Genomic DNA, 24,255 nt, shown 5'->3' on the forward strand with positions numbered 1-24,255 from the left:
GATCATTATTTGCGGGCAATAATAGGACAAGTTCCATCTTTCAGCGGAACGGAAATAGAATGCATATGGAGTACATTCCGTTTTTTTTTTTTTTGGCGGAACCATTGAAATGAATGGTTCCACATACGAACCGCAAACAGAATCCACAAAAACGGAACAGAAACAAAACGTTTGTGTGCAAGAGGCCTAAGGAGAATCTCTCACGATGGCAAATCCTACTGAAATGTAAACTCTCTTCCGCAGTAAGCACACAAAGGGTCCATGCCAGAGGCACTTAGAAGCCTATTATATAGAAGAGCCTATGAGTCCCTGGTATGCACTGCCATACAGTGCACTGACCTTTTGTGAGCTAACTGGCATACAAGTGAGCAGAATGATAGTTACATATTCTGAATGTCTTTTGAGCTAACCAGTCAGTCAGAGTAGTTTATAGGGGTGTTTCCATGGTGACACGCTCATGGTCACCAACCTAACCATTCCCAGCAACATGTGAATAAGGCCTTAGGCGCAAATAAAGCAGGGGGGCCTGGGCAATTGCATCAAACTCTCCGCCCCTGGGCACTTGCGATGGCTCATTAGCATATGCTAAAAACTACTTTTTTGGGCGATTTGGAGGATCTGAAAAACTCCACAAAGGTAACATTTGTGCCATGTCTTTGTGTCCCACTGAACTATGTGATCGGTTTAAAACTGGTGAGGTTTGTGACAGACTCCCTTTAAATACAGGCCTTATTGTTCATGTACTGATCCTGACTTACAACTTATATTACCGCCAAGGGCTACACTCGCATTTCTGCTGGTCGTTATGGGAAACTGTCAGCAAGCACCAAGACACACCTCTTGGAAACTTAGCGGAGCTTTTCTACTGCAGCGGGACAGTTTGTTTTTCTCTATTCTCTCAGATTATTGTCTAATAAATGGTGAAAAAGAGTACACTCATAGAATGGAATTCATCAAAGCAAGGTCTGTGCAGACACTGAGCCAGCATGGAGTGACTGGAGAATTTAGCTCTGACGCCTAAAGAATTGTGAAGTCAACTTCAGACTTTAATGCCAGCTGAAATTCGAGATCAGTACTCCATAAATAATGCACTATAATTCCACTTAGAAATCTAACAATAACATAGTATTTAAAGGCGATCATACACATGCATCCCACATGCAGTGCCCACAAGACTGCACACAAACTGATAAATGCTACTAACTTTGCCACTGGTGTTACCTGTATAAAAAAAACAGCAATGTAAATATGAGGTCCAAAAGTACAACAATAATAACGGCTATAAATGCTTGAATGGCGCCCGGCAGCAAGACTGAATAATAAAATGTTCACTACGGCATGAGAAGCAGGATGTTCACAGGGATTTACCTTCTATTTTCAATATAGCCACACTCCTAGAGATTATGGCGTAGGCTGTTTTATTACAGTATTCAAAGTTATTGCAGAGAGGCCTGATGGATCGGTGCTGCCAGTGCAGGGATAAACGTTTTACAGCAGACTTCTACGTATGCCAGAAACATAAAATCCTGATATCCAACTGTGAGGCTGGGACCAGAACGACAGCTACAGTATGTGCTGCCCACCTCCATGGCTCACTTACCCTCACTTGTCTTTTTTTAAGTGCAATGCAAGATGTATTACATAAAGCTAAATAAAGATTATGGGGGTCATTTACTATCCAGAAATGTGTCTATATTAAAAGGTTATTTGCACTGCAATCTGCAACTTTTCCCTGCTCCTGGCAGGTCTAAAAAAGTGGGCATGGTGTGGGCAGGGAAGGGGACGGGTCGGTTGGCCCGTCTCATTCAATATTTTCTATACCTGTTTTAGGCCTAGTAAATGGTCTAAATGCAAGCCAGCAAGGAAGCTGGCTTAGGCTAGTTTCACACTAGCGGCAGCCTTCTTCGGTGGGTGAACAGCCTGCCGGATCCATGTCGCTAGTGCCGCCAGAGGTCCACTCCATTCCCCTTGACTATAATGGGGGCAGGGCGGAGTTCCGGCAGCAGCACGGCAAACATGCCGACAGGTGGGCAGAATAAAACTACGACATTGTCAATGGGGCCGGAGCAGACTTCCAGAGGCACGCGGGCACGGATCAGGCAGGCTGTTCACCCTGCCGGAGAAGGCTGCCACTAGTGTGAAACTAGCCTTACATTTAGACCAGAGCTGGATACGCAGAAGTTATGTAGAGGCCGATGCTACCTATAGGGGTTATCAAGACCGGCGTCTAAAATGCTGATCTTAATAAATGACCCCCTATTATTGTTAAGTGCCGTGTATTAACTTTGTCTACATGATTAATTGCCATTTGCTGAAGTGAGACAACCCCTTTAACAATATATCTCTAGAGCTCACTGCTTTGATCACACACTATAAGGGTGCATTCACACGACTATGCATTTTGCAGTCCGCAAAATACGGATCCGCAAAAAATATGGATGGCGTTGTCTGTGTTGCATCCTATTCTATTATAACAATGCCTATTCATTTCCGCAAAACAGAGAATAGGACATGTTCTTTGCGGAGATGCAGAACGGACATACGGATGTGGACGGCACTGTGTACTGTGCACGTTTTTGGCGGACCCATTGAAATGAATGGGCCCGCAACCATTTTGCAAAGAAAATATAAAAAAATAAAATGCAGATTGGATGTAGAGTAAAAATATGGTCATGTGAATGGGGACCAACAATGTCAATTACACGTTAGAGAGATTCCTTTGGATATTTATGGAGACATTTGTGTCACTGATTTGGCGTTAAAGTCAAAACTCCCAGTTTTTAGATTCCACTGAGAACGGCGTACATGATTACTAAAACCTATGCCATCAACGAGCTGGAGTAAATTTCAGTCCGGCGGTGCAGCACATGCCGGTCTGGATAAATCAGGGCCTTCTTTTCCTGCATTGTACAGCAAATTGTACTGTGTGCATGGATGGACCTCCTGTTCTGCCTCAACAAAATATAATTTCAATTTTTCAGTTCAGACTATTTCATCACCATGACCAGAATCCGCTTACTAAAGATAAACCCACTATCCAGGAAAAACTAATGGATGGAGGGGGCAAGCTATAGTGTTATTTTTCCATGGAATGGAATTCTTACACCTATTCAAGTTTTTTACAAATCTGCCAACAATGTCTCCTTACCGCAGGTCTCTCCATCGAGCCTGGGGTGATTGCTTTACCATAAGCTTTCCAGAAGCTAGCCTCGCTGTAACATGACCAAGTCTACTTACAGGTTAAGCACAGACTTGGAATACCCCATAGACATCTAATATCCTAAAACTGCTGTGGGCCGCCGAACGAGAACACAGACCGAGCACGAGAGATGCAAAGATGTTAGGGGAAGACCTTGAGCTTCACTGCACCTTCATGTACGAAGCTACATTCATAATTCCACCGGTCTCCGGTCACCTGAGAGCAGTGCATTGTGGGAGGCCAGGTGACACGGTGTGAAGCTAAAATTGCTGTATGGTCCCAAAGGCAACCAGCAGAAGCCGGCAATATAAGAAATAAATCTGTTTTACGAGTGAGTGACCCCAGATAAGTCCATCGGGTCTGTTTTCTAGGGAGAGAACAGTAGTAGTCCTCTGGAAAGACCAAATACTGTGGATACTGAGCAAAAATAAGCAGATAAATCTCATAGTTTATAGGAATATATACACAATATACATCTCTGAGGTCAGAGACGGTGATATAAATACATGTACAAGGACCATACTGGTGATTATCAAGCTCTAGAGAAGAAATACACCGATGTCTGCCATTGAAGACATGACACATTCCATCTTGTAACCTTTGGATGCCAGGGAGATTCCCCCAGTTGTGTTTAGTACTTCTAGGTCTGAAATGTATACTGTGTTCGGCTATAATTTTAGCTTTTATTCTTAAAATTATTTTAATTAAAAAAATGTTACCTTCAAAGATAAAAGCTATTGATTTTAACAACCTTTTTCTTCCAAATTTGGGTCAGATTCCCAATAACAGATCCACAAACAGTACCAGAGGGGTTTGAGCACTTTATAGAGACCTTTGTTTTTTAAACCATTCATGGGTTGAGACTTAGAGGGGTTTTCTCAAAACCCATCTATGATAGCTGGAGGTCCAAACACTGGGACTCCCACTGATAATGGGAACAGGGGGCAAGTCCCATGTGTGATTCAAACAGTGATGGTGGTGCGCGTATGTGACCACTGCTCCAATCAATCAATTGGGGGGCACACTACCACTCAGTTCACACAGGGGTCCCAGCGATCATACATTCCATATACCCATGACTAATTAGATCATTTTCCTCAGACTTTAAAAATAACTAAAAGAGAGAACCTGCAATACCGTGTGTGCCATTGAAGCATTTAAGCACATTCTGTGGAGTTACCAACAAAAAGAGAATCTGTCACCGGTGTCTTCCCTACAGAGCTGTCTGCATAGACACGTAGCTGGAGTTTTCCAGATTAAAAAGAGTTTTTCTTTTGTTGATCTGAGGCTCCATGATACTTTTTCTTAATATGAAAATGAGGCCTTTGGTGCAATGAGGCCATCACCATTGCTCTTGTTGTACCCAAGCTTTGCTTCTTTCTTTGGCCAGCCCCTTCAATGCTTTGCCACTGCCTGGCCCTGTCAATCAAAGTAGTCAGGGAGGCGCTGGACACAGAGCACTGGTGCCCTTCTCACTGAACCAAAGGCCTAAGAAAAAGTATAATTCATGGAACAGAGCCTCGGATCAACAAAAGAAAACCATAGTTTTAATCAGGTGAACCACAACTATGTGTCTATGCAGGCAGTTTGATAGGGAGGATGCTGCTGCTGACAGATTTTCTTAAAAGTCCCCATCTCTCACTGAAAAGCAAGTGTCTCATCCACGTCAAAGAACAAAACAAAAGTACATGCAAGCTCAACCTACCCATTTTGAGATTTGTCCCCCAGATTTTGTCCTCTTCTTTGCACATTAGCAGCATCATTATTAGAATGCTGGTTGACAGGACTGTAGCTTGCAGGCTGCCTTGGGATATTGGGGACTGCGGGTTTAGTCATAGGCGTCTGCCCATCAGTGTACGGTTTGAAACTAGCATGCAATCCGGTGGTAGTGGCAGCAGGTGGGTTTACAGCAGCAAGCAGGGAGAAAGCGGATGGTTGTGCTGAGGCTTGGGTAGCTGGGGTAAAGGCAGAGGATGGTGAAGGGATTGATGCAGGCTTGGATGGAGATGGGGCTCCAAATGGTCTAGGTGCTTTGTTGAATGCCACGCTAGCAGCAGTTGTGACTTTGGGAACAGCAGGGATGGGCGTTGCAATGGGCACAGGCTTTATAATCTCTTTTGGTGCTTCCTATATATAAAAAGAAACAAAAAACATACACACCAACCACATGCAAAGGTTACATAACGAGCTGACACTATCCAGAACAGTTACCTTTGGCGTTCGTCAGATACATGGCCTAGATTTTTATAGAGTATGGCAAACTAAACTAAGCTATATCTAGTGTATGCTTTGCATATTGAGGTATATAGCAGATCATGTCTGTAAAGTAGTATGGATGGAAGGGTTTAAATATCTGGAAGTTATATACAAGCTGCGTTTTATTGGCATATTTTGAGTGGTTATTAAAGGGGTATTCTCATCACAGACATTTTCAACACATCAACAGAATATGCCATGGAATATATGTCTAACCTCTGAGATCTGCACTTTAAGGACTTCCACTGCAAGATGGGACTTAGCGCCGGCCCTAGGTGGCTGGGCTTACAGGAACAGCCAAGCGGGCAGGCACTCTGCTCATTCCATAACTCCCATTACCATGAATGGAAGGTACACAAACAGGCTAGCAGAACAAGCTACTGTCATCAGTTACAGAAGCAGCATACTGTAGCCTGTTCTGCTAAGCTGTTTGTGTAGCTCCCATCCACGGCAATGGGAGTTATGGACTCAGCATTTGTCATAAAGATGTATCAAAAGTTGCAATTGGTGGGGTGTCTGAGTGCTGGGACCACCACCGATCCCTAGAACAAGGGTGGGAATATTCCACTTTCTCTCCTAAGCGAGGAGAGCGAGCATGTGATATGCACATGCTTCTCTCCTCTCGTTCTAGGGGTCTCCGCACACCACCAAACACAACTTTTAATATGTATATGACATGACAAGAGTTTTGTGAAAAGTGTGACACTTTAAATAGAGAAGCGGGGTTCCCAGTCTGTTACTACCATGCATGACTTCCTCTATGTTCATTCTCTGCCTGAATGTTGAAGCCAGCAGGACTCTTTCTTGATGTAGGTGAAGGTAGCTGGTATCAGATATTTCTGGCATATCTTAGGACATAAATGTCTGCGATGGAGATGCCTCATTTCATAGGAACCTGCTGAGCATTCATGTCATGTGTCTTGTGTCGACCTTTGTGACTGTCTTTTGTATTTGTCATTGTCAAGATCTGAGAAAAGTTTCCAAACCAAGAATTTATACATCGTTGTACAATGTGATAAAATTATAACAGGGGCTTAAAGAGGACCTTTCACCTGGAAAAACATTGTGAACTAAGTATCCTGATATATACAGCGGTGCCCAGGGATCTCACTGCACTTACTATTATGCCTGGGCGCCGCTCCGTTCTCCCGTTATGTCCTCTGGTATCTTCGCTCAGTAGGTTAGTAGATAGTAGGCGGAGACTTAGGACTCTTGGTTATAGTAGGCGGAGTCTACCCTTGTTCTGCTGGGCGTCTCCTCCTCCTAGGCTGTAGTGCTGGCCAATTGCAGCGCACAGCTCACAGCCTGGGAGAAAAAAAAACTCCCAGGCTGTGAGCTGTGCGCTGCGATTGGCCAGCGCTACAGTCTAGGAGGAGGAGACGCCCAGCAGAACAAGGGCAGTCTCCGCCTACTATAACCTACTGAGCGAAGATACCGAAGGACATAACGGGAGAACGGCGCGGCGCCCAGGGATAATAGTAAGTGCAGTGAGATACCTGGGCGCCGCTGTATATGTCAGGATGCTAGCTCAATGTTTTTCCAGGTAAAAAGGTCCTCTTTAAATGGGTTATCCATGATTTTACTATGGATTGTCCATCCATATTAGACAATGGTGGCCTATCCTGGACAGCCCCTAAAGGGTATGTTCACACACACAGAAGATTTGTCTAACAAATCTGAATCGAGTTTGTAGAACAAACAGTCCCAGTCACATGAACAGAATTTTCGGCAAAATATCTGCCATGTGCGATGTTCACTTGAAGCTGTAGTTTATGTCATGACTGCAGCACAGTAAACAAAGAGAAACAGCAGTGACCACATAACTGCTGTAGCCACTTACAGGCCTCTGCGGTATACGCTGGAGCCAGGGATTGATGGCAGCTGACATCTGTGTGGCGCAGACTGGTGGGAGGTACTGGAGCACAGGAACTGTGCGGGATCTATCAGGGGAGTCTTCGATTATTTTATGGCACTTCCATCACAAGAGACATTTTTTCCTCATCTCCCTTTACCGCTCATATGAATATGGACAATAAAACGCAGCATATAGGAATTATTATAATGTGCTATAAGCCATAAGAAATGGCAACTGTGAAGTATCTCATGTCCGGACTGGAGACTAGAGCATTAGTTTTCAAAGCACATCACTTCTATGTCAGCATTTGGAAATCTCTCATGTTTAAAAAAGATTTTTTTTTTTTTTTTTGGTACATTTGTTATCAACATGTCGTTGCCTCCCAAATGTTTTTGTTCAATATTTCCTTTGTGTTCCACAGTTAAAAGTAGCCATACAGCAAGGACACAGCCCACTGAACTGCAATGGTGTCAAGAGGCTACACACAGCAGCTGGACTGTCCTTAGACTGGATGACCACACACAAGAATGTAGATATTCCAAATGCCAGCTTGTTATTATCGTGTTGTGCAAGTGGGGAACAACTTACCGTTTGTGGAGGATTTGGATTGTTCTGTATCGCCACGGCTCTAAAAAAAATAAAATAAAAAATGCAGTGTGTTATATATCTGTATAAAACTATATGTGCTGTCAATATCTGAAACAGTCTCTAATACTGTAATTCCTGGTCTGATTCGCAACATGTCACCCATAGTATATGCATTTTACTAATGCTGAACCTATTTCACTAAGGTCACATTCACACGAGCGAGTTTTCCGCGTGGGTGCAATGCGTGACATGAACACATTGCACCCACACTGAATCCTGACCCATTCATTTCAATGGGTCTGTGTACATGATTTTTTTCATGCATCAGTTCTGCATTGCATCCGGATGCAAATGCGGATTCAATTGGTTTTTCACTGATGGTTGCTAGGAGATGTTGTTTGTAAACCTTCAGTTTTTAATCACGCGCATGAAAAACGCATAAAAATGCATTGCACTCGCTCAGAAAAAATAAATAAAAATGAAACTGTACACAATCGCAAACAAAACTGACTGAATTTGCTTGCAAAATGGTGCGATTTTCACTGAACGCACCCTGAACACATCCGGAGCCAATCAGTCACGCTCATGTGAAAGAGGCCTAAGGCCCCTTTCACACAGGCGAGAATTCCGCACGAGTGTAATGCATGAAGTGAACGCATTGCACCCGCACTGAATCCGGACCCATTCACTCCAATGGGGCTGTTCACGCATCACTTGTGCGTTGCGTAAAAATCGCAGCATGCTCTTTATATTCTGCGTTTTTCACGCAACGCAGGCCCCATAGAAATGTATGGGTCTGCGTAAAAATCGCAGTGCGATTTTCAGGCATGGTTGCTAAGGAGACTATAGGGATGAAAGCAACCCCGGACCCCATTAAAGTGTATTCCCTATATTATTTCCCCTTATAACATGGTTATAAGCGAAAATAATAGCATTCTTAATACAGAATGCTTACTAAAATGTGGATTGAGGGGTTAAAAAATAAAATAAATTAACTCACCTCATCACGCAGCTGGCATTGTCTTCTTGCTTTTTTCAGGACCTGCAAAAAGACCTTTGATGACGATTTCTATCTTCATTCAGCAGGACCTGCGCTGACGTCAAAGGTCCTTTTGCAGGTCCTGAAAGAAGAAAGACGATGCCGGCTGCATGAACAAGAGGATGAGGTGAGTTAAAGGGAATCTGTCACCTGCTTTTACCATTTTAAGCTGTCACCATCGCCATGTTCACTAAAGTACCTCATTTCCTGCAGTCTTCTTTTTACTTTATTTTTGTCCTTTGTTGCTATAAAAGCGCTTTTTACGATATGCTAATGAGGCATATTGTTCTCCGGTGCCCAGTGACGCCGCCCTGCAGTGCCCAAGAACGCCTCCTGATCCTCAAATAACCTCCCACAGCCCCAGCAAACGGTTCCGCCCCCTCCCCACGTCATAGTCTACCTTCTAGAAATGCCCCGTTCTTCCTGTCGGCGGCCAGAAAACTCGTGCCACAAAACACATACGGACGTCTGAATGGAGTCTTACAGGGGGGTGATCACCCCATATAGACTCCCTGATCACCCCCCTGTAAGGCTCCATTCAGACGTCCGTATGTGTTTTGCGGATCCGATCCATGGATCCGTAAAAAATATATGGACGTCTCAATGGAGCCTTACAGGGGGGTGATCAGGGAGTCTATATGGGGTGATGAGGGGTTAAGTGTAGTGTAGTGTAGTGTGGTGATTGGTGCTACTTATTACTGAGCTGCCCGTGTCCTCTGGTGGTCGATCCAAGCAAAGGGGACCACCAGAGGACCAGGTAGCAGGTATATTAGATGCTGTTATCAAAACAGCGTCTAATATACCCGTTAGGGGTTTAAAAAAAAACAACAAAAAAAAAACAACGCATCTACAGCCTGCCAGCGAACGATCGCCGCTGGCAGGCTGTAGATCCACTCTCTTACCTGCCGATCCTGTGTGCGCGCGTTCACAGGAAGTCTCGCGTCTCGCGAGATGACGCATAGATGCGTCACTCTGCCTGAGACAGCCGCCTCCGGATCCTGCGTTAGGCGGTCCAGAGGCAGTTAATAAAAGCCAATTAAAAAAAAGTTATTTTTAGCCAAAAATTTGTAAAATGCAATAATATAAAAATTGCCTCTGAAGGAGTACATACCCTTTAAAGAGGAACTGTCACCACTTCTGACATGCTTGTTTTAATTAATAACTACATGCATTCCCCATGTAATAACAATTCTGGATTATCTATCACATCACTCTAGGATGTGCCATTCCTTTATTACTGCTAAAAGTTATGAATGAACTGCCAGCAGTCCAGATAGGAGTTACCAGTTGGGGGGGGGGGGGGGGAGATTATCCAACCAGTGTTGGCAGTGTCAGACTGGACAGGGACATATTCCCAACTGGTAACACCCATCTGGACCTTCACTGCAAACTATTGGCAATTCATTCATAACTTCTAACAGAAAAATAAAGGAATAGCACATCAGTGATAAGAATAGATGTTCCAGAACTGCAATTACATGGAGAATGCATGTAGTCACTACAACAAACATGTCAGGAGAGGTTACAGATCCTCTTTAAAGAAAACCTGTTACTACGAAATGCAGTCTACAGGTAGAATGTTATAGAGCAGGAGGAGCTGAGTAGATTGATACATAGGGGGTCATTTATGACAATATATACGCCAATTTTGGTCTAAAAAAGTGGCTGGAGTCAGGGATGGGCCGACAGGCTCGTCTCATTCATCATTTTCTACGCCTGGTTTAGGCATAGAAAATGGTCTAAACAGCCTGCCGGACAAACCTAAGGCTAGTGTGAAAGTAGTCTTAGGCCTCTTTCACACAAGCGAGTTATCCGCACGGGTGCGATGCGCGAATAGAACGCATAGCAACCGCACTGAATCCTGACCCATTCATTTCAATGGGTATGTGAATGGGTTCTGCGTTGCATGAAAAAAGGAACAGGTTCTATATTCTGAGTTTTTCACGCAGCTCAGGCCCCATAGAAGTGAATGGGGCTTCCGTGAAAAACGCATTGCATCCACAAGCAAGTGCGGATGCAATGCGTTTTTCACTGATGGTTGCTGGGAGATGTTGTTTGTAAGCCTTCACCTTTTTTTTATCACGCCCGTGAAAAACGCATTGCATCCGCGCAGAAAAAAACTGCACAACTTAACGCAATCGCAGACAAAACTGACTGACCTTGCTTGCAAAGTGGTGCGAGTTTTCCTGAACGCATCCGGACCTAATCTGTCACGTTCGTGTGAAAGAGGCCTTAGGTTGACATAGATATTCTTTGGTCAAATTAGATTTGCTAAGAACCTCATATTTATATAAAATGTGGCATTAGTTTATATATAGATTTTCTGTGTTCTGTGTTTTTCTTAGGTAGATAGTAAAGTGCTCATCTATTTGAGGAACTCCCATAGAGATGAATAGAGCAGCAATGCGTACATAACTTGCTACAACCAGATACCCCTTAAGGCCTCCTGCATATGACCATGGGGTCGATGTGTCTGTGTTGGGGACCGCAAACCGCAGATCCACAAAACACGGGCACTGGCTGTGCGCACTCCGCATCTCAGTGCAGACTTATTGACTTCAATGGGTCCACGAGCCGCAAGATGTGGTGAAAGATAGGACATGTCCTACCTTTTGAGTGTGGAAGTACAGACATGGAAGCTCAGTAAACAAAGCATTGGCGTGGGCAGCGATGGAAAGGCAGGGGGGGGGGGGGGTGATTTACCAGGAGAATACTGCGGCTTTAATTATTTTAGCCCATGATTAACCCTTCTAGGCAAATTTTTCAAGATGATGGAAAACCTCTTAAAAGAAATAATCTAATATATAAAGCTGAGTGTGTGTGTGCGCGTCCGCTAAAGGAATCCGCACCGTCGCATTTACAATCACGAACTTTGGCACACAGGTACATCAGGTGTCCGGGAAGGTTTTAGACCAGGTCTCAGCTCTCTAGGATGTTCCTGAGATATTCCCCAAAAATGCATTAGCCAACAGAAGCTTGGTCACATGACCCTTATCAGCCAATAGAAGCTCTCAGGTCCTCCAGCCTCCACACACAGTTTTACTCCAGGTTTCCATAACAACCCAGCCATTTATCTTCACTGCTGTAGGTCAGGCTTTAAAGGAAATCTGTCACCAGGATAATCACTATTGAAGTAAAGCCATGGCCTAATGGCATTTAGTTCCTTATTTCCAGATGTGCCTTTGTTCCAGGAATAGATGTTTTTATCCTCTAAAAATCCAGTTTATTTGAAATGCAAATGAGCCAGTAAGGTGCCCAGAGGGGCGTCACCCTCACCATTAAAGGGGATGGGCTGCTGTGGAGGTTCAATTTTAAGGGATGGGGCACTGTGGGGGGGGGGGGGGGGGTCAGTGTTAAGTGGTGGGGGGCTGTGGAGGTCACTGTTTTGGGGGCGGGGTGCTGTAGATGTCACTGTTCTAGTGGATAGTGTTGATATCTTTAAAACGACACACACAAACATTAAATTAAATAGATTCATTATCCTTTAGCTAGTAATACTATACTATAAAAAATAAATAAAATAAAAATTACAAATTAGGAAATCTAGTTCTAATGGTAGATAGGCATAATGGTCGGGCACCTGATCAGGCCGATAGCATCATAAGTGCAACCATGTAAAAAATAACAAAAATTTAAAAAAATCCCAATGCAGGACTATTCTATAGCACTATAAAAATCCCCAATCAAGCTCTATATTATTAGTGCCTTCAATTATATTTACTGTACGCCCTTTATTAGTACGTTGTGTTGTTAGTCTATTATTGTATATGGCTTCTGGTGTATTAGAAATGACTGATCTTTGGTTTTGAGATTGTAGAAGGTTCATTAAAGAACGATCCAGTAACAAACGTGGCCAAGTAGGGGAGTACAGCCTCAAATGTGCCACAGATGATGCGTATAATAAGTGAACATTTACATTTAGCCTGGCAATGTAAAACACGACCTGCACAAGTTTCATCCACTTCATGCAATTGACTGATACATCTGTTTGGCCAATTCAATGGCTGGAAGTCTGGACCAGGTAGGAAAAAAAAGAAAAAAAAAAAATATTCAAAAGAAAGGCTGTTAATCCGAGTGAGTCACCTGTATGCACAAGAATAAAGCAACAGTATGACATACTGTAAATACCATGAAATACCAAGCCTTCCTGACTCTCCTTGTGAATGACGACAAGGATGCCCTGCCTTGCTTTAAGAACACAGGAGGAAACAAGACTTCACAAAGAGTCAGGCAAGAATTATCTTGAAAAGCCAACTCAAAATGTGCAGAATTCTGAAGCAGTACTTTGTACTAAGCTCCGTAGTGTAAAGCCAAAGCTGAATTGCTGAATCAGACTGGTGTAAAGTAGAACTGGCTTAGTTGTCCATAGCAACCAGATTCCACTTTTCATTTTCCAAAGGAGATGTCAAAAATGACAGATTGAATCTGAATGGTTGCTATAGGCAACTAAGCCTGTTCTACTTTATACCAGTGTGATAAATGACCCCAAAAAGGGAGTACTGTCAGGGAAATTCATATATAAAAAGGAATCCTATAGTAAGTTAACAACTTTCCCTCACAGCAGCAGTTATCTGTCAATACAATAGTAGATTAGTAGAAAAGGGATTACAGTATGACAGCTCTGCTGTTGGTCTCCAAAGACCCTGATAGAGATGTCTACAAATGAGTATCAGTGTAATGGCCGTTTGTCCTCCAAACAATGGAGGAAGTTAACAGCCAGAGTAGAAAGTAGAATATATAGAATGAGTTCAAAAATTATATCCAGAAAGAGATCCACCTATTTTTGTAAAAAAAATTAAAAAATTGAATTTTCAGATATAGGTTAATATCTGATAGAAAAACAATTTTTATGGCAGTGTCCCTTCAGGCTACTTTCACACTAGCATTTTCAATTTCTGCTATTGAAATCCGTCATGGGATCTCAATAGCGGAGGAAAATGCTTCAGTTTTGGGGACAAAACTGAATGAAACAGAGTGTACCAGAATGCATTCTTTTCAGTTTGGTTGCGTTCCCATGACGGACACAAAAGTGCAGCAAGCAGTGTTTAGTGCGTCCTGGGATGCAGAGCAAGATATATCCCTCATGGCCATTTTAGAGATTACAGAACATTTATTTCCAACGGGAGAGAGGATAAAGTCACTGCCAGACTGTCAGGAACTTCCTCAACCATGTTCCTGTGCACAGGATCGATTGCCATGGCGGTCAACATATAAATGAGTCTGGACACCAGGCCAAATCCAGACCCTGGCTTGGGTGCCCAATCTCAGAATTTGAGCACTTACTGCTTGTTAGTGCCTGTGATTTCTGTTCTCCTAGCTCTGGGATGGCCAACCTGCGGCTCTCCAGCTGTTGTAAAACTACAATTCCCACCACGCCCTACTGTAGGCTGATAGCTGTAGGCAGTCTGGGCATGCTGGGAGTTGTAGTTTTTCAGCAGCTGGAGAGCCGCAGGTTAACCATCCCTGTCCTAGCTCCTGTTTGCTCAGTGTTCTGATAACTGTGCAGCATTTCATTTGGACCTTCCTAGCAGTCCCCTATGGAGAACCTGGTACATCACTGGAATTTCAAAAAATGCCTTTGCCCTGTGCGATTCGGGGGGGGGGGGGGGGGGGGGGGGGGCGGAGGGGTGAAGATGGGGATATGTCCGGGTTCAGCTCTGAACCCAGATAACCCCTTTAAGTAATTTTGTGAAATAGACAGGTGAGGGTTATAGGTCATTCAATGTGTGATAGATAATGTGAAAGGTGCATACAACCTAATAAGACAAGTCCTATGGCTTCTCAAAAGGTCTATAAACGCACCCATGGGAACCAAACAGACCTAGAGAAAATAGGATTCCTAGAGACCCATTTAGCCAATTCCTCCTCTAGCCGGTACAGGCAGTCAACGTTATCTAACCATTGAGCTATGGTTGGGGGTCAATTTGACTTCCAGAATGTGTGAATGAGTACTCTGCCAGCCGCTAGAAGCCACCTTTTCTGTTAGAAGCTGTGACAGTTACAGGACGCGCCCCGTGAGTAACCATCTTGGAATAATTCTAACAGAGCAATTGAAGCAGGGCAGCTTTGTAAGAGATTACTATGTATTAAATAATGTATGTTTTTTTTATACCAATGTGGTCACACAATGACTATTTTAGCTGACACTGGAGGCATCTTAAAACATTCCAAACATCAGAGAACGGCCTTATTAGGGAACAGACAAAATGATACTGGTCGGAGTATAAGCATTGCCAGCCAATTACTCAGTTTTCACATCTAATATTTTGCTTTTCATTTTTGGTCTTTGTGCTCAGACATTTCCCTCTAAAATACCAGACCAAGTCCACATGGGAGTCTAAGCTGGAGCAGGTCACTGCCACAGAATGTATTTTTTCCCACACTACTCAGTTCAGATCTATAAACCCATAACAGTATGTTCTCTACAGACATGGGTCTACTTTTATGTTTCCAGGGACCAAAATACTGCTTGACGTGAAAGCAAAAGGCAAGGTTTCCCAGAGTTCTACTGAAAGGTTATGTAATATAGAATGGCAAACTATCCGTTTTCTATTTTATAACACTAGCTTAAAATAAGGAATTCGCCCATACAGTGAAAAGTCTCCTAGGCCCGATTCACATGGCATCTTTTATTTGTTGCAGGCTGGCAGGCGCTCTGAAACTGCCTCTCAGAGGCCGCGCTGCACTTCATATGGCCGTGGTTTAATACCATCTCCATCCTTGGCACACTGTTTGCAGGGTGGGAGTCTGCTCTATTCAATGGGGCCAAGTCTTTCACACTGGCATTTTGGCTTTCCGTTTGCGAGATCCGTTCAGGGCTCTCACAAGCGGTCCAAAACGGATCAGTTTTGCTCTAATGCATAACGAATGGATAAGGATCCGCTTAGTCAGTTGGCCTCCGTTCAGTCTCCATTCCGCTTTGGAGGCGGACACCAAAACGCTGCCTGCAGCATTATGGTGTCTGTCTGATGAAACTGAACCAAACGGATCCATCCTGGCACACAATGTAAGGGCTCGTTCACACGAACGCGTGATGCCCGTTGCTGTATTGCGGACCGCATTTGCGGATTCGCAATACACAGGCACCGATCCGTGGCCATTCCACATCACGGACGCGGACCCGGACCCATTCATTTCAATTGGTCCACAAGTCCGTAGATGCGGAGAGGAAGAACGGAACCACTACGGATTGCTTTCTGGGGTTCTGTTTCGTGCTTCTGCACCGCAAAAAGATAGAACTTGCTCTATATTTTTGCGGAACGGAAGGATCGCGGACCCATTCAAGTGAATGGATCTGCGATCCCCATGCGCCTGCCCCACAGATGGTGCCCGTGCATTGCGGAACGCAATTTGCAGTCCACAGCACGGGCTTCACACGTCCATGTGAACGAGCCCCAAGTCAATGGGGACAGATCAGTTTTCACTGACACAATAGAAAACGGATCCGTCCTACATTGACTTTCAGTGTTGTTCAAGACGGATCCGTCTTGGCTATGTTAAAGATAATACAAAAGGATCTGTTCTGAACGGATGCAGACGTTTGCATTATCTGAACGGATCCGTCCATGATGCATCCGGAGCTTTACAACAGCCACACGGACCATAGCAACCTGTAGACTGGAGATGTTAATCATCATTCCCATGTGAATGAATGTATTACACAAGCTCAGTGACCTGCAGAGGGGGTCATTATGCACAGAGAAGGAGGAAGCGAGTTAATCACGCATTGTAGATACTGGTGTTACCACTGATTGTAATATTGTCTGTAATGATAATGGGATGACTGCTGAGACAAGATCTCTACAGAAAAAGGGAAGGGGTGGGGCGGGGAATCAACAATTCCTAAACAAAATAAGTGAAACTTGATTTAACCCTTTTCTGCTCTGGGACATAAGCAGATGACAAGTCATCACACAACCATTTTCACTGTCGTTTAAATAAGGTCCGTCGATGTCAACAGCATCTGAGTGGTTAGACAAAGGGAGGAAGCTCCCTCTGTCCGCTGATCAGCACCCCGTCTCTAGGTCTATCATCTCCCAGTTGCTAACCTGCCTGTCAGAATCACTATGCACTGTAATACAAAAGACTGCAGTTCAGCAATTCAAGTCCCCTAAGGGGGCTAAAAAATGTAAAAGAAATTAAATAAAAAATATATTTATAAAAATAAAATAAACTTTTCCCATAATACATACAACGTAAAAATGAAACCCTTAAAACAGTGGTTGAATTGCCGCCCCCCCCCTTCCCTCTGTAACCACCAAGTACACAAAAATGTTATACAACCCAATCTGATGTATTCCAAAATGGTGCCATTGAAATCGGCTGCCCGTAACCTGAGGGTGCTGCCACACGTTTAGTTTTTTTTTAATGCAGCTTTGGAACCTAAAATCAGGGGTGGATCATAGAAAAAGAAAAAAAAAAAAAAAAAGTATTAAAGGGCAGATATTACTTTTCTTATCCACTCCTGGTTTTGCCTTCAAAATGCGCACCAGAAAAACTAAAGCTGTGGAAGCCCTTTAAAGGGTGCTGTCACATGTTTGGGTTGTTTTATGCAGTTTTTGAAGGCAAAATTAGGAGCGGATAATAAAAGTAAAAAAAAAATATTAAGGTCAGATACGATTTCTCATTTTTTGTAATCCACTCCTGATTTAGACGTCAAAAGTTGCATAAAAAATAAATAAAAACTGACGGTGTGGCAGCACCCCAAGTTTCAGATTACAATCCAATGATCATTGTTGGAAGTACTATTTGTTACCAACCAATCCATGGGCAACAATTAGGGAAATCAGTAAAGTCTTACGTTTTGATTCTTATACCCAACTAATTATATTAGCCATATGCTTAAAAAACGGTTATAGCTTTAAAGTGGCTCCAAACCAGATTTTCAATTTATAACGCTTGGTGTGGGCAAAAATAATTATTAAAAAGTGTGTGAGTGGGTCACCACGGCAGCCATTGATTGGCTGAGCAATTCACTCCATGTGTGTCAAGAGGTACCAGGAATCCTCAGAATCGATGGGAGGTCAGCGGTGAATAATATTTTTTATTCAAACGTTTTCTATCATTCTTTACTTTTTCTAGATAACTTATATTGCTCACACAACCCATTAAATCTACCTGATCCTTATATAAAGTAGATACAAATTAAAAATAAAATAAATAGAAAGGGCGGTGTTTTTGCTGAAATTCTGGTGATTCAACAGAAAGAAATTTCAGAGAAAGCTTGTGTTTATCACCATGGTGACATAGTAAACACACTGAACAGATAGAGTTCAGTGTCCTCGCCAGCTAAATGAATACCTTTCAGAAGGCAATTTATCAGAGGGAACTGTAGGACAGTAACTTCTAGATAACCAAATATGGTTATATTTATATTAGGGCTGCAACGATTAATCGATGTAATCGACAACTGGCGACGAATCCAGTTATCGAATAATCGTCCGATTCGTTGCTATGCGGGTGGTTTACTTTAAATCACAGCATCTTTATTTTACCTTACAATGACGCTCCAGTAACAGGCAGAACGGACGGCGGCGAAACGTCACTTACTCATGCGACGGGCCTGCTCCGCCTCCTTCATTCATAAAGTGGGTGGAGCAGATGCGTCACGTGAGTGAGTGACGTTACGCCGCCGTCCGCTCTGCCTGTTACTGGAGGGTCACTGTAAGGTAAAATAAAGATGCAGTGATTAGTCTGCTGTGAGCAGCGGGCCGGGGCTGTTATGGGGAGGGGGATCTGTGCACTGTTATGCCCATAACAGCGCCATCCATAGATTTCCCCCCATAACAGCACCATCCACAATTTGTTTTAATATGGCCTTTGAACATAATTTTTCAAGTAAAATCATAAACCTCTTTGTTTTGTAATCTTGGTGTTTTTCCGATCAATCGATTAAATTATCGACAACTAATCGATTATTTGAATAATTGTTAGCTGCAGCCATAATTTTTTATTTTTTATATAAAAACACACATTCTACTGCTGTAAAATTCCCTTTACATAAACCGTTCATTCCCCATAACTGACCGCGCATTACAGGAGGTGAGAACAGCATGTACATGCAGCACTCACCTCCATTGTTTGGGGGAAGAGCGATTGCTTAATTAATGGTGACCCAGCCATTGTTTCCGGGCAGCAGATCGATGTTTAGACAGCATGATTTGCTGGCAAGAAACAATAATTTAGGTGACCACATCAATTAAGTATTTGCTTGTTCATCTACAAAGCACAGGGGGGCGGCAGAGATATATCAAGACGGCACTTTCTATGCCTCGCTCTATATCCACTGCACTGCCAGACAATGTGCCCGGTATATCAAGAGGCGCACGCCTCATCATATATTAGGCATAACCTCCAGCAGTCCGTATGCCTAAACTGAAATCTATGGTAGCCCGGAGTTGCCATAGATTTCTGCGAATAAAAAAAAATACATTTGTCTTGGCTTCTGGCCATGCCCCCTCCATGCCCATGGAGCAGTGGGGAGGGCAGTGTAAAAACACCATTTATCACAATGGCGCCTAAAAAAAATTTATGCCAGAAATCAGGGGCAGGGAGATGATAAATTAGAGTTAAAGTAGAAACAGTGTTAACATTATACAGAGATGGAACTTGTAGTAATTGCCTTCTGAAAGGTATATAGCAGTATCCACGTATGAGTGACTGACAAGAGCAATGTGGATCTACAACTCAAGTTTTATCTAAATCCCATATCAGTGTAACCCCTCAAATCATCCTCAAAGGGATAAGGAGAGATAGACAGGAATTAAAGCAAACAAGCACTACAAGTACCAGCACACTGCCATGCTCAATGACACGTGTGACTGCAAAGCAAGACACAGCCATTAACAGAGGATGATGTCAATTAGAGTATTCAGTTCCTCCCGGGATCACTTGTACTTTATCTGACCTTTGGCAAATTGGCCTTTCCTTTCTAGGAGGTTCTATATAAAGGTTTACAGAGTTCTGGTTTTTAAGAGCTGTAAAGACAAACAGGCTCCATTCACACATCCGCAACGTGTTTTGCGGATCCACGGAGCCGCAAAACACGGACAGCGGCAATGTGCGGACCGCACATTGCCAGCACTATAGAATAGGTCCAAACTGTCTTGGTATGCTGAAGCATGACCCTACACTGGAAAGAAGGAGCCTAGGCCAACCCCAGAAAAACAGCCTGGCGCCTGTGCCTGAGGGTAGGGGCAGCAGGGCTGGCACGGACTGCTGGGCTAACATCTAGGAAGGAAGGTGTGACGAATACCATACCCTGACTGACAACTACGTAGAGCCAGCGAGATACTGTATGGTCACTAGTTACAAAGGCGTGACGTTACGCCCTCCTGGAGGAGCAGGTAAGATCCACTTGAGTTTACTAAGACACCTCCTGTCCACGTGGGCACGGAGGCAACAAGCTGAGAGAGCCTTTCCACTGCCCCAGTGAAACAGCGCTTTCTCAGCCTGTATATACTGCCACTAATTTCTTGTTTGATATAAGCCCGGTCTGCTAACAGGATTATATAGGGTAAGTAACAAACCTGCGGTAGCATATTACTAGGCCAAAACATGGACGTGGGGATTCGTGATCGAGGTACAAGACAGCACAAGAATAAAATTATATATTTAATCGCCTTAAGGGCTCACTAGAATCAACACTATACACACAGAATATATACAATGGTCTGAGGTTACAAATACAGATAGAGTGGTACAAACAGGGTTAAGCAGAACAAAAGTCAGTTTACCAGGAATAGGAGTCCTTTGGGTTGTGATTAGTTCTTAGCTGTGGTCACATGGGAAACAGTGATGTCAGCTGGTTGCAAGTCCCTCTAAATACATGTAGTCTTTTAACCTGTAGCCTGCCCCTCCCCTCCAGACTTCTGGAAGGGGGCCACTCCCCCTCTGCTGGTCAGGCAGTACATGAGCCACAAAACAGATTAGGGCTCATGGCTCCAGACCAGAATGTCGCAGGGAGGTGGTTCTGGGACCAATGGATCCGCCTGGTTTCCAGCTACCAGTAGAGTCCAAGCATGGTACAGTTATTTGGTTTCTGTGGGAAAATATGTATATCTCCCCTCCCTGACATCCCACCACCAAACTATGACCACGGGCCTGTTCATCTTGGCCACAGGAACACAAATATGCATCTGGTTTATGTCTGTGATGGACGGGCGATTCATAATTTCTTATGAATCACCGGTTCCATGATGTATGATAATGTTCATTGAACTGGGGAATGGCCTAGACTCCCTGTAGGGAGGTTTTTCCTGTTCCATTAGCTGGGTTCCTGGCTGGCTGAACGAAGATGAGAAATTGTAAACAACGGTGGCCTGCTAGAGCTTCTCTGCCAGTTGGCTGGGCTTTGAAGCAGGGCCCCCCTGTGGAGTTAACTACCTCTGCTATCTGACAGCTGATGGCTGGTGTGGGAACATGGCTGACATAAAATAATCCATATTCCTCACAGAAGGAATTTCATGAACTGACTTCTTACAATGGTAGCATCCATTCCATCCACGCTGGAATTCAGTGAGCTCTTCAGAACGATCAATTGTTTCACAAATGTATGTAAAGGCAGACCGCATGGCTAGGGGCTGAATTTTCTACACCTTTGGTGATGGGATTAAATGAAAACACCTGAATTCAATAATTAAGAGGTTTAATTCTTCATATAGTGTAATTCATATTCTGTATAGGAGTATGGGGGCAGCCATCTTACTGAGCTGTTAATTCCCAGTGACGTCAAAGGTCCTTTTCCTGTGTACAGCAAAGATGAAGACAGAAGTGTAGCCAGGCTGCACGAGCAAGTGGATTAAGGGAATAAAGTAAGTTTTTTTTTTAAACCCCTCCAGCCCTATTGTACTATGCATTCTGTATTCAGAATGCTATTATTTTCCCTTATAACCATGTTATAAGGGAAAATAATAGTCTACACAACACCGAACCCAAACCCGAATTTCTGTGAAGAAGTTCTGGTTTGGGTACTAAACATGCCAATTTTTCTCACACGCATGCAAAACGCATTACAATATTTTGCACTCGCACTAAAAAATTGTGCATGTTCCCGCAACGCACACGCATATTTTTCCGCAACGCCTGTGTAAAACCAGCCTTAGGCCTCTTGCACATAAACCTTATTTTTTAATCTGTTCATGTTCTGTTTTTTGCTTTGCGTATACGGACGGTATATGGAACGATTAATTTCAATGGATCTGCAAAAAAAAAAAAAAAAAAAACGGAAGGTACTCCTTATGTCTTCTGTTTCCTTATTTCCGTTTTTTCGTTCCGTTTAACCACTTTACGTCCGCCCATAGGATATAAACGTCCTATGGGTGGACCTCTATTTCTGAAAGCACGTTTTAAAACGTCCTTTCAGAAATAGCAGCTGCACGCTAATCGTGCAGCTGCTGATCGGGTTGCCCGCTGTCAGTGACAGCAGGGCAACCCAGAGATAAGGCAGGGACAGTTCCCAGGTGTCCCTGCCTTCTAGATCGCTGCAGACACAGCGCTCACCGAGCGCTGTGTCTGCAGAGCAGGAAGCGCTATGCGCTTCCTGTTCCGGCCCGGCGGTCATGTGACCGCCGGGACCGGAGAGTGCAGGAGCTCTGTGAGGTCTCTCACAGACCTCGATCAGCCCTGCACTGAGGCTGTACAGCTCAGTATTGCGCTGTACAGCCTCTCTGGGGGGTGCATTTCCACTGTAACTGGGGCTACTATGTCAGCCCCAGTTACAGGAGAAATCAACAGTGAAAAAAAAAAAGAAAAAGTGAAGCAAATGTCCCCCAGAGGTCTTGTATGACCTTATGGGGGACGAAAAGTGTAAAAAAAAATAAATAAAAAATAAAGGGTTGAAAAAAATAAAATAAAATAAAAAAGTTTCACATGTAAAAAAAAAAAGGTCCCCAAGTAAGGAATAAAAAAAATTGAAAAAATAAAATAGACATATTTGGTATTGCCACGTCCGTAAAAACCAGCTCTATAAAAATATCACATGAGCTAACCCCTCGGGTGAACACCGTAAAAAAAAAAAAAAAAAAAAACTGTGTCAAAACAAGCAATTTTGGTCACCTTGCATCACAAAAGGTGCAACACCAAGTGATCAAAAATGCGTATGTCCCAAAAAATGGTACCAATAAAACAGTCACCTCATCCCGCAAAAAATGAGCCCCTACATAAGAAAATCCCTGAAAAAATAAAAAAAACTATAGCTCTTAGAACAGAGACACTAAAACATCATTTTTTGGTTTCAAAAATGCTATTATTGTGTTAAAGTGAAACAAATAAAAAAAAGTATACATATTAGGTATTGCCGCGTCCGTAAAAACCAGCTCTATAAAAATATCACATGAGTTAACCCCTCAGATGAACACCGTAAAAAAAAAAAAAAAAAAAAACTGTCAAAACAAGCAATTTTTGTCACCTTGCATCACAAAAGGTGCAACACCAAGTGATCAAAAATGCGTATGTCCCACAAAATGGTACCAATAAAACAGTCACCTCATCCCGCAAAAAAATGAGCCTCTACATAAGAAAATCTCTCAAAAAATAAAAAAACTATAGCTATCAGAACATGGACACATTAAAACATAATTTTTTTGTTTCAAAAATGCTATTATTGTGTAAAACTTTAATAAATGAGAAAAAGTATACATATTAGGTATCGCCACGTCCGTAACAATCTGCTCTATAAAAATGTCACTTGACTGAACCCCTCAGGTGAACGCTGTAAAAATAAATAAATAGATAGAAACTGTGCTAAAACAACCAATTTTTTGGTCACCTTGCCCCATAAAGTGTTATAATGAATGATCAAAAAATCATATGTACCCAAAAATAGTACTAATAAAACTGGCACCTTATCCCCTATTTTCCAAAATGGGGTCACTTCTTGGGAGTTTCTACTGTAAGGGTGCATCAGGGGGCTTCAAATGGGACATGGCATCTAAAAACCATGTGGAGTTCCTTTTCTTCTGCGCCCTGCCGTGTGCCCATACAGCAGTTTACGACCACATGTGGGGTGTTTCTGTAAACTGCAGAATCTGGGTAATAAATATTGAGTTTTGTTTGGCTGTTAACCATCGATGTGTTAAAGAAAAAATTGGATTAAAATGGAAAATCTGCCCAAAAAGTGAAATTTAAAAATTTGATCTCCATTTTCCTTTAATTCTTGTGGAACGCATAAAGGGTTAACAAAGTTTGTAAAATCAGTTTTGAGTAACTTGAGGGGTGTAGTTTCTACAATGGGGTCATTTATGGGGGTATCCACTATGTAGGCCCCACAAAGTGACTTCAGACCTGAACTGGTCCTTATAAAGTGGGTTTTGGCAATTT

At 43.1% G+C, this 24,255-nt stretch overlaps 1 protein-coding gene across 6 annotated transcripts in view; it reads right to left on the reverse strand.

Annotated features, from left to right (window-relative positions):
• PDLIM5 (PDZ and LIM domain 5) overlaps positions 1 to 24,255 on the reverse strand; it is a 200,992-nt gene that overhangs the window by 104,456 nt on the left and 72,281 nt on the right. For 5 of the 6 annotated variants that reach the window (XR_006391013.1, XM_044302657.1, XM_044302664.1 and 2 more), the window contains exons 4-5: positions 7,899 to 7,938; positions 4,905 to 5,326 (exon numbers count right to left, since the gene is read on the reverse strand). Coding sequence is in view for 5 of the 6 variants with exons in the window: in XM_044302657.1 (XP_044158592.1) it covers positions 4,905 to 5,326; positions 7,899 to 7,938 (462 nt within the window). In the remaining variant the exon portion in view is untranslated. Of the gene's footprint in view, positions 1 to 1,204; positions 1,222 to 4,904; positions 5,327 to 7,898; positions 7,939 to 24,255 lie in introns of all 6 variants that reach the window. The other variant, XM_044302682.1, reaches the window with a different exon arrangement.

Source organism: Bufo gargarizans, chromosome 1 (assembly GCF_014858855.1).
Source record: "Bufo gargarizans isolate SCDJY-AF-19 chromosome 1, ASM1485885v1, whole genome shotgun sequence".
NCBI lineage: Eukaryota > Metazoa > Chordata > Amphibia > Anura > Bufonidae > Bufo > Bufo gargarizans.